This window comes from Perissodus microlepis, chromosome 4 (assembly GCF_051167445.1).
Source record: "Perissodus microlepis isolate ML-2025 ecotype Zambia chromosome 4, ASM5116744v1, whole genome shotgun sequence".
NCBI classification, from domain to species: Eukaryota; Metazoa; Chordata; class Actinopteri; order Cichliformes; family Cichlidae; genus Perissodus; species Perissodus microlepis.
In genome coordinates, this window is record NC_140464.1 from 13,942,287 (window position 1) to 13,960,479 (window position 18,193).

The 18,193-nt window shown below is 39.9% G+C and overlaps 1 protein-coding gene across 1 annotated transcript in view; it reads left to right on the forward strand.

The window, feature by feature from the left end:
• Positions 1 to 1,987: 1,987 nt before the first annotated feature.
• LOC146388545 (ras-related protein Rab-26-like) overlaps positions 1,988 to 18,193 on the forward strand; it is a 59,576-nt gene continuing 43,370 nt past the window's right edge. The window contains exons 1-2 of the mRNA XM_084925932.1: positions 1,988 to 2,573; positions 4,253 to 4,363. Of these exons, the coding sequence (XP_084782058.1) occupies positions 2,388 to 2,573; positions 4,253 to 4,363 (297 nt within the window). The 5' untranslated portion in view covers positions 1,988 to 2,387. The remainder of the gene's footprint in view (positions 2,574 to 4,252; positions 4,364 to 18,193) is intronic.

Sequence of the window (18,193 nt, forward strand, 5' to 3'; positions counted from 1 at the left end):
TGAAATTAACGTCTGGTTTGTTACTTTCAGCAAAGAAAAAATACACTCGCTTCATTAGGTTTCTCTGAACTGCCTCCACATTTTGTATTCATGGGCCTTGGCACAGAAACTCATAAACATGCACAAGCATATGGCACCCTAACTGTACATTACAGCCTCTCGATGTAAAGTACAGTCGTCAGACATATTTAACTCATCTTGACAAGGATGTTAATTTTCCTGAAAGCAGGGATGGATTCCAGTGACCTTCCCTATCGATGTCCCTAATTCCCTCCAAAATGCCCAGCTGTTGCCACAGCAGACAGCTGCTTTGGGGGCAGAAGGAATCTCAGCTGTTGAAGGGAGCTGTGCAAAAAGGTTGGTGGATTTTCGGATTTGTATTCCCCCAAAATCCACTCACTGCCCTGCATGAAGCTGGGTGGAAAAATGCTGACAGACAGCAAACTGAGGGACGGAAAGCAGAGGCTACAGCTGTCCGTGTGTTAACAACCAAACTGCTCTGTTTCTACCCCCAGCTCAAAAACGACTGACTTTTGAGTTGGGGGTCAAATTAAGAGACATCCCCAAATAATCTGTGGGATATAATTTGGCTTGATGGGAAATTCAGTGTTGGGGATTCAAAAATAAAGAAAGGAAGAGATTAATTTGCCATTTTAGCAGCAAAAGTTTACTACAGTTATGTCAAAACCACTTAGGGATCAGCTAAATTCCAAATGCAGTGATTTCAATACACTGATCCCTCTATACATGTGACTCATAACCTGTTTAATGCTCTGTTGTTTCTTTCTGGATTGATTTTCAGTTGTAACTTGCATATCTAAAATGTGACTTCCTCTGTGGAAAATTCAGCCTGATATTACAATTACGGACGCACACTGAAAAGCTGAGGGGATAATGAGAGCTCACTTTGACTCCCTGATGTGGGCATCAAATAATGTCTCTGGGCTATGATTGCCATTAATAGACTAATGAGCCTGGACAGTCTGGAAAATGAACGGAAAGAAAACTGCTGCGGAAGTCATGCTGCGGAAGGAAAAACTATTATATGAATTAGAAAGGGCGTGGGTTAGTTCAGAGAGGATCAAGTGACCATCATTTACCATTCTTGATTATGGAGGCAACTGAAAAACCTACTGTAGTTTGGACAGAAGCAACCAGTAGTACTGATATATAAGCCAGACTCATGCAACAGTAGCACCTCTTTCTATTTTACTCCTAATAGTGATCTATTATAGTCGTTTCTCAATTTCTAAAACTCACACATTTAAATCAATCATATTCATTTTCTAGAAATCAAAGTATAAAGTGCAACTGTAGGTCTGAGTTTTAAGCTCTAGGACTTTGTTTCTTATTGCTATGCCGCCCTCTTGCGGCGCAATGTTGAAATCACAAGACAAGAACGTTCCACAGGTGGCCGAAGCGTTTCAGCTGTTTTTCTTTTGATTATTCATGTATAAGAGAACCTTTTAAAATTATTTGTACTGACCTGCAGCCACACGCCATGCATACAGAGAGAGAGAGAGAGAGAGAGAAAGAGAGAGAGAGAGATACATACATACCAAACAAAAAAAAAAATCTAAGCTAATCATCAGTATAATACATGGAAATGTTGGCGCACTCACCTTAAAACGGCTGCTGTAACACAAAGTAGGGTAAGCTTATTACTAAAAAAGCAAAACTAGCTGCTTTAAAAGCAGTTCTGTTTTAAAGTATAATGCAAATTATTATGAGGCTTTACAACATATCACCTTTATTACATAAAAATCAGACTGCTGACAGAGAAATATCTGAATGCTCTGTACTTTAGCACACACTGACCCAAAGTCCTGCAAATATCAAGGTTTCAATGAACGCAAAACTTCGTTTTTAGGTGGAAGAATTTCTTGCACACAAATCTGTAGCAAAGCTGTGTCGCTGATTTTTTTTTTCCTCCTCCTTCTCTTCTTTTTCAGGACCGCGGAGAGCGCCCCTGACCCCCTCGATTGGAGGTTATGCATTTGGAAGTCACGTGATTGTGTTTAAACCTGAAAATCCCCCCTCCTCTCTAAATCGACTTCAGCTCTGCCCCCTTCGGCTTTGCCGTTACTACGCGCAGTGCTGAAGCTGCTGTCCTGGAAAGAGCAACCTATCAAGAGCAGGAAGCGGCAGATCAACAACGGAAGCGACAGCGATTTGCGACAAATTCACTCCTACTTTGAGTGGAAAGGTGTCGAGGAACATGCGTTCAACGCACAGGTGAAAAAAATCACCTGATTTAACTTCTTCGCTGCTCCAACTTTTCGGCCCTACCTTGCGCAGATTCCGGTTAGATTTGCTTTTTGTTTGTTTGATTCTGTTGAGAATAGTTGTTTTTTTAAAGAAACAAACAAACTATAAAATCTTGAGACATGTCTCGCAAGAAGGCAGTCAAAGGCAAAGCAGCGACCAGCAGCCCGTCCGCGGGCAGCCCCTCCGGGAAAGGGACCGGGAAATCTGCGAGAGGAAGCCCGGGCATCGTTCAGATGAATGGTGTAGTCCATCCCAGCAGACCGTCCATCAGCAACAGCAGCGAGTTTTATGACATCGCTTTCAAGGTAAAGGTGTCCGCCGATGTTACTCAGTCAACCCAAGTCACGCAAAAGTCGACTGTGTTGTAGGACTTTGCATGAAAACATGAAAGGGTGCGGTGGGGTATAATTTGCGAAACAACACACCCACGAAGGTCAAAAACTAAATATTGAGCAAATGATATGCATGCTTTTGTGTATGTGTGTGTATTTTAGGCACGATAACCCCGATTGTAGTCTACTTTATCCCTGCTGCTGCCGTTGTCCTGCCCAGCTTTCATTGTCTTCCGTTTTACCACCACCTTTATCATTTAAACAGCAGCGAACCCGCGACAGCAGCTGTGTCAATAAACAATCGATAACCCGGAGAAGGGGCGCATCGCACTACAACAGCCAACCAACAAATCATTTGCTCCTTCCGTGCAACCGGTTAATAGCATGTTTTCCTCAGAAGCAGGTTGAGTTGTTGGTGTACACAACCTAATGTGAGAGTACTGGGTGTGAGCTGCCACTTCACCTCAACACAAACACAGATTTACACCCACAGATTCCCTGTGTGTACTCCCAGCATAGCTTCAAGGGGCCCTTGCCACCTACTCCGTGTTTTTGAAGCAGCTGTTTGATGTGAGAGGAGAGATGGCTTTGTGTTGCTTTTTTTCCATTTGAAAGAATGGATTGTTCCATGTAAGCCACTTAAATGAAGGGCTTCTACTTCCATATTTCCAAAAGGTTGGATTAACCTGTTTCAGTTTGGGCTCAGATTTCTACTGGTGAAAATCTCTACTGCCTGGCTTTTCTTCAGTAGCATCATATGCTGCCACACTGATTTCCTACAGCTCTGACAAGTGCTTTCGAAATTCTCTCTAATCCTTCTCTTTTGATTTCTTTTGATAATTCAGCACTGGATTATAGTCCAACCTGCAGATTCAAGGTTAGCAGCAGGCTTTTGAGAGATTGCACTGTACCTCTATCTGATCGTGCTCTGAAAAGTGTCATTTGTCGGGCATTTTGCTATGTTCCATGTATTATGGCTCTCTCTGGTCAATAATCGCATTAAATATAAGAGAGACAGAGAATCCAAGCACCTTCTCTTGCACACTCCTTCAAAGGTCTGAATATGGGTGAGGCTTCAGAGGGAGGGGTCATAAAAGAAACAAGATTTTTAGAGATAAAAAGAAGTGGGAGCAACTCCTTTTTTTATTCTCCTTCCTGGTTCTTTCGTGTTCTCTCTGCTTCCTCTCTACGGACCCAGGAGGCGCTTTTAATTTCCATACTCCAGGTCCCAAAGTGCCTCAGCTAAACTGATAATAGTAATCACATAAAACCTTTAACCTAATCACAGCTCTGAATAAAAAGAGAAATGTACAGCTCGCTTTTCTGCAATAAAGTTAGCCGCGTACGAATACATCATGCACTTACAGAAAGGCTTTAAGGACATCAACTGGCCGCAGCAAGGAGTCACACATTCATCCACATACACCTTCTTCCGTGGCCAAGCACCAGAATACCAGGACCGATTTAGCCGAATGATTCAGATGCGGCGATGACAAACAATCAGACGCTGATAGTTAATTAAACAAATGAGCAACAGCTCCCTCCTGTTCATGCTAATTATTTCAGTTATTTCTGGCATTTACTTTTTTTTGGGGGGGGGGATCATATCCCTTGCATGCCTCTAACTCACTCCTGCTGGAATACCTGTGCAGGTGATGCTGGTTGGAGATTCTGGTGTGGGGAAAACCTGTCTTCTGGTCCGATTCAAAGATGGAGCTTTCCTGGCCGGCAGCTTCATCTCCACTGTGGGCATCGACTTTAGGGTGAGTTTAAATCACGAGAGCCAAACAAAAACAAACATAAACCAATTCCCTGCACACATGCACTTTCATACACACTTTCAGATTGTGTTGTTTCTAAATGGGGCCATATTCTAATGGGGTTTTCTTTTTAAAGCTATTTAGTCACTTTACATGTCCCAGAACTCTGACTATCTCCTGTGTGAGATGTCTCACAAGATAAGATATTGATTTCTTAAATTAGTTCGACATGCTTTAGTTTTTTAGTCTCCCTGGGCAATCACAGTGCCTATCATGTGCCAGTTTCATGGTCCCGCATGGGCAACTATAGAGAAATTTATCCATGTCTTCATTTGATCACATTCAGGTGTCTGTGCATGTGACAGAAACAGGTGTTCACTTAGGTGATACTGAGAATCATATTTGCAAAAATGTGCTACTTTTAATCATTAAGTCATAAAATGCGTTGTTCAGTTTGATGCACATAGATTAAAATAAAAGTAGAAACAGGTATATCTTTTTGCTGTATATTCCTTTTCTTGATAGAATCAGGCAGATACAGTTGTGGTCAGTTTACATACACTTGTTATCAGAATGATTGTTGTAATAATTTTGGGTGCTTTTAAAAGATTTGAACTGTTCTTTTTCCAGGATGCAATAATTATACAGCACACATCTTTAATTACTTTTTTAAAAAACAAGAATTGGGTGTGCAATTTGAAATTTTGGGGGGGATTTTCTCTTCTCCACACACATTTGAAAGTATACATACAGGCTTAAATACACACACTTACTAATTGATGCTGAAGGCAATAAAAAGTTTTTTAACTTGACAAGGCCAAGGCTTATTAACATCATCGGTGATCATGATTGACTGCAACTGGTAGGTTCTCTTTGCCAGCATAAAAAGGATTTGTTTGACAGAATTTATTGGACTGATGTACTCAGAACAATGGGAAAGTCCAAGCAACTCAGTGAAGAGCTAAGAAGGAGAATTCTAGCTTTACTTTTGGTCACAATGACGAGATGTATGTTTAAAAGATGATAAAAGTGAGGCCTTCGCCAGCTGTCAAGCAAGGTGGTGGTAGCATTATCCTATGAGTCTGTTTTGCTGCCAGTGACACTGGATCATTGCACAAAGTGTATGGAATAACGAAAAAAGAGAACTACCTCCAAATTCTTCAATTTCACTTCAAATCAACAGCTAGACAGTTGAAACTTGAGACCATCAATAAGATTATTGAATGGCCAAAAGCTCTGACCTCAACCCTACAGTAACTGAATTTGTGGACTACGCTAAAAATCCAGGTCTGTGATGAGAAACCAATTGATTGAAATTGCCTCTATCATTTCTGTCAAGAACAACATTCATGCCCATGATGAGTGACTGCAAATCAGTTCAAACTCCACATGTAACCGAGAATAACATAAAAATAAATCTTTACATGTTCATGCTGAGATATTTTTTGCTTGTTTTTGACAATTATATGCTAATACTTTGTAGACTAATTAGATTCACTGGCGATAGTTCAGCAACATGGCTGGGTACAAAAAGCAGTTGTAGGAAAGTTTGGTTAGGTTTGCCGTTGTGTAAAATGTACCCCAATGATGGATGATGTACCCATCCACCCATTCACACACACATTCACACACTGGTGATGGCAAGCTACATTGTAGCCACAGCCACCCTGGGACTCACTGACAGAGGCAAGGCTGCCGGACACTGGCGCCACCGGGCCCTCTGACCACCACCAGTAGGCAATGGGTGAAGCATCTTGCCCAAGGACACAACGACCGAGACTGTCCAAGCCGGGGCTCGAACCAGCAACCTTCCGATTACAAGACAAACTCCCAACTCTTGAGCCACGATCGCCCCAGTTTAAAGAGTAAACTGAAAATTTTCAGTGTAGAAATGCAAAGAATTGAGATGTGATTAATGTGACTGCAAGTCATCACTACATCTACAAATTCTTTACCATAGAAAGTCAAAAATTTATATACTGTAAGCACTTTCCCCAGAAAGTAGTGTCATCAATACTATACTACTGTAAGCACTTTTTTTATTATAAGCATGTGCACACACTGCTGATCTACTTGTAGCAGCTGTGTTGCTTTCAGTCTGTATTATGTGTTTAATCTCTTCATATTTCTCTAAAATTAAAGCTTTTTAGTTTTAGCTTGCTTAATATATAATTCTGTTTTTGTCATAGGTTGCACGGCTTCCCAACTTTTTGGGGGGAACAGGGTTATAATATTACATAAATGTACAGTAGTCTAGTAATTTATGTTTGTGTGTGTCTGTGTGTCCCTGTGTGTGGTAAACTAAATATCCAACCATTGTATAGTCCCGTGTGGGCTGGACGAGTTTGTGGGTGGGTGAGCGGTTGAATTATTTACTTATGCAATGTCTCTTATGACACTTATAGCACCGTAATGCTGATGCACATTTAGGCCTCTCCAAGTACAGAGGAGGCCTCTGTCTGCTACATTTAATGCTAATGGAGGAAAAAGAACCGGATGCATAAAGTTTAGCACTTACTCAGCTCTTTTGCCTTATTGACTTATTATTTAATCGCAGTGTAGCACAGAGCTGTATTACGTGAATAATGATCTCTCGTCAAAGCTCCCTTTGTCTTCTGCATGGTTTCGCGTTAAGCAGTTCTGTTCTTGAAACAGATCGCCCAGGACTCATGAGGATCGTCTGCAGTTCTATTTCTCTTATTATATTTTGTTGGGGTTTTTAAAAATTTAAAACAGATCACCGAATGATTATAATTACATAATCGCTTAAAACTGGACACGGATATCTATGTAAACATGAATGTGAACTTGTTTAAACAGTGACAACAGTGAGCGGCTTATCTGTTTGTTTTTAAGACAAAAAGACCAGGGCTTTGTTGAGTTGGAGGGAAAAGTTGAAGGTCTGTGGTGTTTGTCTTCCCATGGAGAATACACAGAGAAAGGAAGAAGGATGGGGAGTGATTCTTATTTTTAGGACAGACAGTTTTGATCCCCTTTAGTTGGTGGGAAAGAGAGGCAATTTGCTTCGTATGGGGATTTGATCCAGTTCTCACTTCAAAGCTCTCCAGCAAGACGCAATGTTTTCCTTTCCCCTCTTGTTTATTGCATTCTCATCTCATTTAAACCTCAACATGTTCTCAGGACTAGAGTTGCACTAGTACATAGTTTAGCTTAAGATACAGTGAGTGTGAATGCAAAATGTGCTGCATCTCTGCATTTGTGTTTCGCTTCAAAAAATCCATGCAGGATGCTTATAAAGGATTAAATTACAGATAAGAGTGAAAGGTTAGACCGTACCTAGCTCTCTATTCCACACTCACGGCGATGACATGATATCAACCCTACCAGGTTAATAGGGTGTGAATTCAAGTCTCTAGCTGCCTAATGAATCACACCAAGAAATGTTTGTGTCGCAGATTTATCACTGGTTCCAGAAATGCGTAATTCTGTCTTTCAAATGCATTTCTACTTTCACATCACTGTTTTGCACATGTAAAAGTTTTTAGGAACTAAAATTTTAACCAGAGAAGTTCAGTTTTCAGGGTAATGAACTGTCTCTTGTTATAGTTCAATTGAAATTGAAAATTTGCATAAAAGTGGGACAAGTGATCATCTTCAGAGTCAGTGTGTTGACAGTTAATACAAGTGCTAATGGATCGGGACTTTGCAGGTATTAGTGTGTGTAAATGACTTCTTACCCAAGCATAAATAAATTATGACAGATATTAAATGATTGTTTTCAGAAATTACAAGAAATAAATTTTGATATTTTACTTTCATACACTGTGTTGCCAAAGGTTTTTGTCTACTGTCTGATGTCAGCCCACCCTTTGCTGAAACAGCTTCAACTCTTCTGGGAAGTCTTCTATCAGGTTGTGGTTAGGACTAAACTGTAAAGGCCACTCAAGTTCTTTCAAACTAAACTCATTCATTCATGTCTTTATGGACCTTGCTTTGCGCACTGGTGCGAACATGTTGGAACAGGAAGAGCTCATCCCCGAACTGTTAGCACAAAGTTGGGAGCATGAAATTTTCCAAAATGTCGTGGTATGCTGAAGCATAGGAGTTCCTTTCACTTGAACTAAGAGGCTAAGATGAACTCCTGAAACACAACCGCACCACAATCCCCCCCTCCATCAATCTTTACATTTGGCACAATGCAGTGAGACAGCACAGTTCTCCTGGCAACCTCCAAACTCAGACTCGTCCATCAGATGGCCAGACAGAGACGCGTTATTCGCCACTTCAGAGAATACGTCTCCGCTGCTCTAGAGTCCAGTGCCGGCATGCTTTCTAGCACTGCATCTGACATTTTGCAGTGTTCTTTATGACGTAAGGTTTGGACACAGCTGCTCAGCCATAGAAACCCTTTCCATGAAGCTCTCTACGCACTGTTCTTGAGCTAACCTGAAGGTCACATGACGTTTGGAGGTCTGTAATAAGGTCTGTAATAAGACTCTGCGCATCAGCATCCCCTGACCCCCGCTCTACCACTTCCTCACTGAGTTGCTATTGTTTCCTATCGATTCCACTTTGTTACAATGCCACTAACAGTTGACTGTGAAATATTTAGAAATTTCTCAGTGAGAAATTTCACGATTGGACTTGTTACACAATGGCATTCTATCACAGTACCACTGAGTGACACATTCTTTCACAAATGTTTGTAGAACCAGTGTGCATGCCTAGGTGCTTGTTTTTATACACCTGTGGCCACGGAAGTTACTAGAATGACTGGAATGGGTGAGTGACAGCTTTTACAATATAGCGTATGTTTGTGATTTACACATTTGCCTAACAAACAAAAGATTCCTGGTTTGATCCTGTGAGAAATTTTGGTGTCGCATCAGAAAGGGCATTTGGCATTAAAATCTGCCAAATTAAACAGTCTACCTAACAAGAGGCAAAGTAACTAAGGAAAAAAAATCACAGCATAATGACTGAAATATTATTACAAAAAGTCAAAACAATGGACAAACAAAAAAACAGCAAGGTTTTTGTTTCAAATTCTTCTGGAGACATCTCATCTTTTTCAACTCTTTTATCAATCTCCCTCTGCGCCATCTGTGAAAATCTACTCTCCTGCATTGTTATATCGCTGAAAAGCATGTGAAGCTCCTCTTGGTTGTGACTTGAGCCCAACTAGAATGTGCATGTAATATGCCAATATTAGGAGGTGCACAACACCAAAGTGCAGAGGAAAGCATGCACAAGGATAACAGAAGTGAGCATAAACTACCTGTATTAGTATTAAGTCCATCAATCTATCACCAAACAGTATTTAGCATGTCAGCCTGTACGTCTCTGTCCGTTGCAATGAGATTTTCATGCACTGAGAAACCAATATCAACTGTAATTGTTCACATCCATCATACATTAAGTTTCCTTCATTTTCCTGTCACTTCCCTCCCTGGCATCCCGTTTGGCATTTCTTGCATATTCTTGCTAAAAAATAATGTTTTGTTTATCCTTTTAAATGCTGGAGCCTGAAGGGATGCATTTTTTTCACGTTTAACTCAATCCCACAGTTCCAAATAGCAACAGGGAATTTATCTGAATTTAATTCAGTTTTATTTTTATAATGCCAATTTACAACAACAGTTGCCTCAAGGAGCTTTATATCACAAGGTAAAATCCCTACAATATTAGAGAGAGATCCCCAACAATCAGATAATCCACTATGAGCAAGGACTTGGAAACTGTGGGAAGGAAAAACTCTTTTAACCGGAAGAGCCCACTGCCTTATCGGGCTCAAGAATGGGCAACCATCTGCTGCAACCAGCTGGGGGATAAGTGGGAATTATAAAAGCTAGAGAAAGAAAACAAAAGTTAACAAAATGTATTTATAGCTTAGATAAGAAATGTTGTCTGAATGAAGAAACAAAGGGAAATAGAAAGGGAAATGATGCCAGAGAGAAAAAGAAACACAAAATGCTCAAAAAGAAGCCATTACTCCAACAAACCTTCCTTTTATGCCTGTACTTGGAAAAACAACCTTTCCTGCTGCTTCTTTTTCACAGTCTATTTCATTTAAGGACAACAGAGAGAACGAATACTTCAGTCCTTCATTTGACAGAGTGGTTGAGAGAAGAGCATCACTTCTCACCTCTAGTAAGAGACAAGGGAGCTGCTCTCAGCTGTTAGTTATGTCTGCTGCACCCAAAGTGATAGATCTCTTATGCAACCACAGATTTCGCCTCGGCTGGGCAGTTTCATTTTTCAGCATGTATTTCTATAGTAGTGAAATGAGATATGGGATGTTTATATGAAGTTTATATGGATATAGTTTAATGTTGTATTACCTAACCTGTTCTTCTGTAACTGTGTGCTTGTGTTTCTGTCCTCCCTCACATTCTCCGAACAGCCAGAGCCCAGTTGAAGAATTCATTATTATCTCAATATTTAAAGCTATATGTTGACTCAGTGTTACAGTAATATGTGTGGGAACAACACAGGTTCAGCGGCCATTGTTTGGACTATGTTGCTCTTATCCCCTTGCACTTACGGTGCTAGAATTAGACAAAAAGGGTTAAACATACTGAGCGGAAACACCTGATCAGTGAAATTGTTATTTTTAAGAAAATGTCTTAAAAAAATATGTCATGAGACCTATATTGCCTATAACTCCTGACTAACGTTTTCTCATTCAATGGGCTTAAAGTTAATGTTTCTTTTTCAGTTTGTGGTGATCTGCAAATTGTGCTTTACAGCAGCGGTCCCCAACCCCTGGGCCTCGGACCGGTACCGGTCCGTGAGTCGTTTGGTACCGGGCCGCGAGAGATGAGGCTCAGGTGTGAAATGTATGGTTTTCAGGGTTTTTATCAGTTTTCAGCGTTATTTTGTTATCGTTTTGATCGTTAACACGGTTTTCCTGGGTCTTTTCACGTGTGTTATGAATAAATCTTCTTTTTTTCGGTACCGGTACTAGTTTTATTTTGTTGTATTTATCCGCGACACCTTAAAGGCCGGTCCGTGAAAATATTGTCGGGCATAAACCGGTCCGTGGCGCAAAAAAGGTTGGAGACCGCTGCTTTACAGTGTGTGTGAATTTATGAATCATCCTTACCGACTGATATGCATTACCACCCTTGACCTAAGTTCTTTCCCTGCTTCTGTCTGATCTCTGAACAAAATTTCCAGGGGGCTCATCTCGTACTGGCATGTGGGCTAACCAGTATACTGAAAGTTGCCCAGTGAGCTAGGAACAGATCATTTTAACTCTGGAGGTGGGTCATATGGCCTTATGTCACTATATTTCAAAGAAACTTGCAATAATTATATAATTGATGATTTATATTTAAATACTAAGGCGTCCTTATTGGAGATTGCAACTTGCAGGCATCAGCATCTATAAGTGAGCTGCTGTCACTGATGTCATATTACCTAATTTGAAGTGTGAATCTACTGAGGTGCCAGCAGCTGGAAGATTATAATGCAGTATTAGTGACGCATTATATACAGTGACACAGCATGGGTCAAATGTAAGCACAAATGTAGCCCAGTTAGTGTCGCCAATGGAAAGTTTAGGCAAACGTATGACATAACTGCTTAATGCTTTAGTTTAATAGTGACAAAGGTAATGTCAAATGTCATTTGGGTCCCCCCTCTCCATCCCCACACACTTGATTGTGACCACAGCTGGCAAATGCTCTAGCGATACTCGATGAGTTATTTGTTGACTTTTGGGGTATCACATCACCAGCTGCTAGCATCACTTCTTCTTGTGCCTTTGTAGCCTTATTGTAGTTGCTGGTGTGCCTTTTTTCCTTTAAGTAATGAACAGTTGCAAATAATGTTGCTTTGCTGGAGGTTTTTAAAGTAACCTCCTTTTTAGCTAGTAAATTGCCATTGGAGACTGACACCCAGCTCTCGCTCTCAGACATAGCTGGGCTTGGTCATTATTGTGTATGCACGCAGATTTTTGTACAATACAATACAACTTTATTTATATAGAACATTTGAAACTGAAGGTACACAAAAGTGCTTCACAACAAGGTTAAAACATAAATCAGCTGGTTCTAACATCGCATTTTTCTGCTCTACTGGAGTACTTAAAGCACTTTAAAGAAGCAGTTTTTTCTATGTATGTATGTATTTGGCATGCAGACTGGAGCAGTCAAGGATCAAACCACTAACCTTCCAATTAGTGTATGACCTGCTCTACCTCTTGAGCTACAGCTACCCCATATAATACTGGTATTTTAATTATACCAGTATTATCGTGGACTTTATGATATGGCACAGCCCTAATAAATATCTTTATTTCTGAGGATTAAATCAGTTACAACTGACCACAGACTACAGCCCAGAACAGATGAAATATCACAACACAGTCTCAGTTCTCCAGTGTTCTAGTAGCGCTCTGTCTAGGAGTGGTCTATAAAATGTCCCTGACACATTTAAGAGACATGGATCACATCTTGAATACTAATTAATGTCTTCCTGCTTGTAGTCTGTATTGTACTTAAGACCTTTTATCAGTGCAGTGCAACTCTAGGCAATATTCATTCATGCTCTTCAGCTACAATGGATGAGTCCATGGTTATCACTGCGTTATGGGATGCACAAATATTGTTGCAGTAGCCTTGTCCTGGTAAACACTTTAATGCTCTTGTCTAGTGGTGTGCGTGTAAGAGAGTCAACCATGTTTTTTTGTGAGTCATAGAAAACCAAACTCTTTCTGAGCTGGATAAAAGAATGAAATGAATAATAGGTTGTGTTTTTGGTGGGGGGTGGGGGGGGTTAAATAACACACCATGTTACATAATGCATTTACTATACTTCAAAATAACTAAAACACAAGGTACTGTCTCTGCCTTCGTAAAGCTGCTTTCAACCGCTTCCTTATTGACAGGGCGTGGCCGAAGCGGGTGGCTCTGCATGTTTGATTTGGCTGGTGTTTATGGCGGATGCTCAAGGAGGATCTCTCGCTTGTTACGCAAATATGTAAACCAGTACACCGTGGAGCCACCTGCCCCTTACTGTATACTAATCATTATTCTTATCTGTAAATGTTCTCTAATATCCTCCTCCACTATCTTTTCCGCTTGCCTACAGACGTCACCTTGCACTTTCTCATTTGTACTAATGAACCTCAGACTCATGTGTGTCAGGATTTTCATACCTCACTGATGACGGAGAAGTATGTAAACATCAAGCTTCCATTTTTAAGTGCAGCAGGCGTGATTCGCACATTCACCAGGGAACAACATTGATTCATATTTCACTTTCCGCTGACGTTATTTGTGGTAGTACTTAATATGTGCAACATATGGGGGTGGGGTCTATGATGCAGGCAAACTGCAGAGACTTCCTACTACTGTTATAATGACAACGAGAGGTAGGCTCACTTTTATCTAAGTTAATGTGGATAATGGAGACATTTTTGTAATTGAAGGATTTCTTACAAAAGCTGGTATAGTCATTATCTTACACTGTGTCCATTTACCTTCATTTATCTCATGGGAATTGCCCGGTTAATTTTACTGAATTAGTCATCAGCAACAATTTATTTATAATTGATCTTTTTTCATCTGTGAACAGAGCAGATGTTGAATAATTCAAAGAAGTCTAGTCTTATTATGAAGGCAGTGCTGAGGATTGTCTGTTAAAGTGTGTGCATTTACATGACAGTGAAGATGGGTGTGTTCCTCCTGCCAATGCAGAAAGCACAGAGATATGACAGAGGCAGCGGCAGCACAGAGAGCTGAGAGAGAAGGTCAGTGGTGTTACAGAGGATTTGAATCAGCTGTAAATTATGTTGTCATCTTGGCACAGGAACAAAACATATCAATGAGCATGAATATGTTACATAATGAGGATGAAATGTAATGATTAATAGGGATTAGAATATTTCTCTGTGCTTTAGTCATTTCGTCTGTGAAATGTCAGAAATATCTATATTTTAAAACAGGACCTTGAATGAAATACACTGAAACCAAGTCTTATTCGTGTCTTAAAAGCGAGGAATCTTACCACGATGCAGAGGCCTGAACAGTACATGATTATTTTAAGTTGCTGCCATGGCTCAGACTTGTTACAGCACATACCATGTCAAAGCAAATATCCTGGTTAGATTTTTTTTTCTGGATCAGACCGTGTTTGGTAGGTATTCACTGTTACTGAAAGGATTGCGTTGCTTCTGGCCGAGTCACTTGGCAATAATAATTTGGCCCTTCCAAAAGTCACTCAGGTCAGCACGCCTGCCTATTTTCCTCACTTCCCATGGGCTGAGCATGATAACGACTGTTCTTTTATGTGGTATTCAGACTTGGAAAAAGCACACATTCTGAAGTAGAAGTAAAGATACTAGAATAAAGAAATACTCCAGTAAAAGTTGAAGTTCTGCTTCAACTTTTACTGGAGTAAAAGTAGAAAAGTACATGCTCTGAAATGTAGTAGTAAGAATGTAAAAAGTGGCTCTTTGGAAGATGTTTCTAACATCTATTTTTGTGCAAAGACTTAATGTAATAATAAAATAATAATAGTAGATGGGATACGAACTTTAGTCATTTTTTAATTCTGATAGTTGTAAACAAAAAACAGAAATGTGTTTTAGAAAAACATCTTTAAAACAAAAAATGGCATAAATATTGATTAGGCAAATCTGAGATGGTCTCAGGGACAATCCAGCACATAACAGCAGTGTGTACAATGCAAGCAGGCAGGGCATGACCAAGTGGCCAGCATAGTGTACAGGAACATCTATGATGAGTATGGCCAGGAAGTCCCATGGTCAAAATGGAATAATAGGGTGGTTGAGAATAACAGAGTTAAGATCCAGACATAGTAGTGGTGGACAAGCAGAAGAAGAAGACTGTAGTAACAGAGGTAGTTACACGAAGTGATAGCAACAAGAGGAAGAAGGAACACAAGATACTCGAGAAACCCGAGAAGGGAGCCAGAAAAGATGTGGACGGTAAAAGCAATAGTGCTACCCTTGATAATCAGAGTACTTGGAGTAGTGACCCCCAAAATGGGTAAGTCGCTCAAGCAGATTCCAGAAATGACATCTCTTCCCAGAAAAGTGCAGCCCTATGAACATCAAAGATACTGTGCAGGACTCTCAAGCTTGAAGGATAAAGACCACCCACAGGGCGAGTGGGGAATTTTTATTTATATATATATATATATATATATATATATGCTACAACAGAACTGAAAGGAAATTTACAATGGAAAATCCCACAGTATCAAAGCCTGAAGGCGGCTCATCAGATCATAAAGTGTGACCACAAGCATGTTAATTGTTTTTTCACCACTGATAGAGCCATGCACCATGAATTTGTCCCCCACAGTCAGACTGTCAATGCAGAGTTGTAGAACATCCTGAGGCATATGAAGAACATTTGCCACAAATGACCTGAGATGTGATGCGTGCCCATGTATGCGCCCACTCACTGTTTTGAGCAGTGATCGCAGTGCATAAGATATCAGGTCCTAAAACACATGCTCAGTGCAGCTTTACTACAAAGATACTGAATGCTTAAAGCGGTTATTTTTATTTTTTTTTAACCAGTTCCCTTTTGATTTAAAGTCATTAAACGTCATTGTGACCTTTCTAATTCTAAATGGAACTAGAAGTGTAATAGCTGATTTACTGTCTGACCTCTCACTCCAATAATACTGAGCCAGTCAACACACCTTTATGTGGTTGTCTTCGGTAGTTTGCAGTTGCACTGGAAGGCATATTTTAATCTGTGGTCAGTTGTTTTGATAGCAGCTTTATAGGTAAATGGGACATGCTTAACAGTCGGTTTATCAATCTTAAATTGACATTTTAGTGTGATTATCAGGCAGCGTTATCTTTCCAAGTAGATAATTGTGTAAAATATGCTTGTAATCGGTTGATTTGAATGGCCGTCCGGATGGGCTTAGTTGAATCATGGAGCGAGATGCTGGTGTGGTTTCCTTTCATTTCCTTTCAGTCACACGTTACGCTGCACATTTAGTAGCTGTTACGGACACGGACACACACAGATGTACGCAAAATGTACAACAGCAACCTGATAACGCTGCTCAACAGATGTGACGACTGTTAAGGAACCAGGGGAGATAAACGCAGGCAGCAGACTGTGTGTCTTACATCAGTGTTTGCACATACACTGCAGGTGGGCTGTTCTAAAGCAACATTTTTTATAAAAATAGGCTGCAAAGAAAAAAACGCATAATATTTTTAGCAAGCTTTAAAAAATGCAAGTGAGATAATAAAGAAAACATTTCTTCAACATTAATCAACATTAGTTCATCTGAAACTAGTTTCTTATGACTTCATTAATTGACCTTTTTTCTTTTTCTATTGAATGTGCGAATTTGTCACATTATTGTAAAATGACACGTTAAGTAACTGCAGAAAGTACATTTTCTTTACTTTTCTTTATATTTTCAAATCTGTTCTATTTTATCCTTCAACTCCACTAAGTTTGAGGATTTAGTATAGCATTTTTAAATATAGCTAATAGTAAATTTTACAGATTCGGATAATAAAAAGTATAATAGATGGGATGTGTGGCATCAGCACCAATGCAAATGGTCTGTTTTGAGCAAATAGAGTGCTGACCATGAAGCAATGTTGTTGACTCACCAGTCATTGAATGTTCTTACCCCGATGCAGGGCTATCACAGAGAGACAGACAACCATGGGCAATTTAGATTCACCGGTTAAACTGAAACCAGGTTCATTAATATTATAATTAAAAGTAATATATATGATTATTTAAGAACTTCTCAACAAAAATAATTACATCCCTCTGAACACACAACTTTCACATGAATCAACAGACACATTCATGCTCATGGTGTGAGCCACCGTCCTTAACACCGGTGAGTCATGAGCCAGACCATCTCAGCAAAGGCACTCTGAAATAGACTAAATAAGTACAAGTATGATATGAATCATTTTACTTTAATGCTGGATGTGTATGTGTGCGTGTATTTACCCATTACTGACTGCAGGTTGCCTTTGACTTCTGTCGTCAGTGTACACACTTCATAGCTGCTGATTGTTGACCTTACTGAGTGCATTATTATATGCACTGCATTTTAAGTGTCTGTGTAATGGCTAAAAACTGTTTTATGCAAAGTAAGATGAGGTCATCATCTTTAGATGGCGTTGGGATGGTGACTCATGCAACAAGTGGATGTTAGTCATCACATCATTACAGCAACTCAGTTGGTCCTCAGGAAAAATAATAACATATTTTCGATAATAATTTTGCTCCAGTGATGTGAAATACCCCTACTTTCTGTTCTATTGTGTTTTTGCTGTTGTTTTTCTGGTGGAAAAATGCACGTAATTGTTTGCAACTCCTGAATGCATTGCAAATCTTTACTTGTAATATTTAAGTTCTTTAGATGATTCAAACCTTTTCTAAACTTCTGCTTCTGCTTTTTTCTCAAGTGGTCAGAATTTTGTATAAAATGTAAGAGTCTATTGAAAGAAAGCAATGAAAAGATGAAAGCAAGACAGCAGGGAGAGACGCATCTTTGGCATGTGAGAGGCTGATAACGGACCCATCCTAAAAATCAAGCTGTGGCTTGATGATTGCATCTTCTTTTCTGAAAGCTTCCGCTTCTCTTTGATGTATCACCTGTCAGTGTGCATGTCACTGACAGTGCATTGCCTCTCTGATAATGGTCTCTTTGCATCTGTCTGTCAGTAGTTTCCAGCATCTATACTTTTTTATTATTTATTTTTTGGTAGTTTGTGTCAAGATGCCTGAGTGATTTCTCCATTATCCACTCTCCCGCCTGCCAGTTTGTCTGCCCGCCTGCCTTTTCTGAGTAGGTGGAATTAAAGTGCCAAGCATAGTCATGCACTGCAAATGGCAGTAA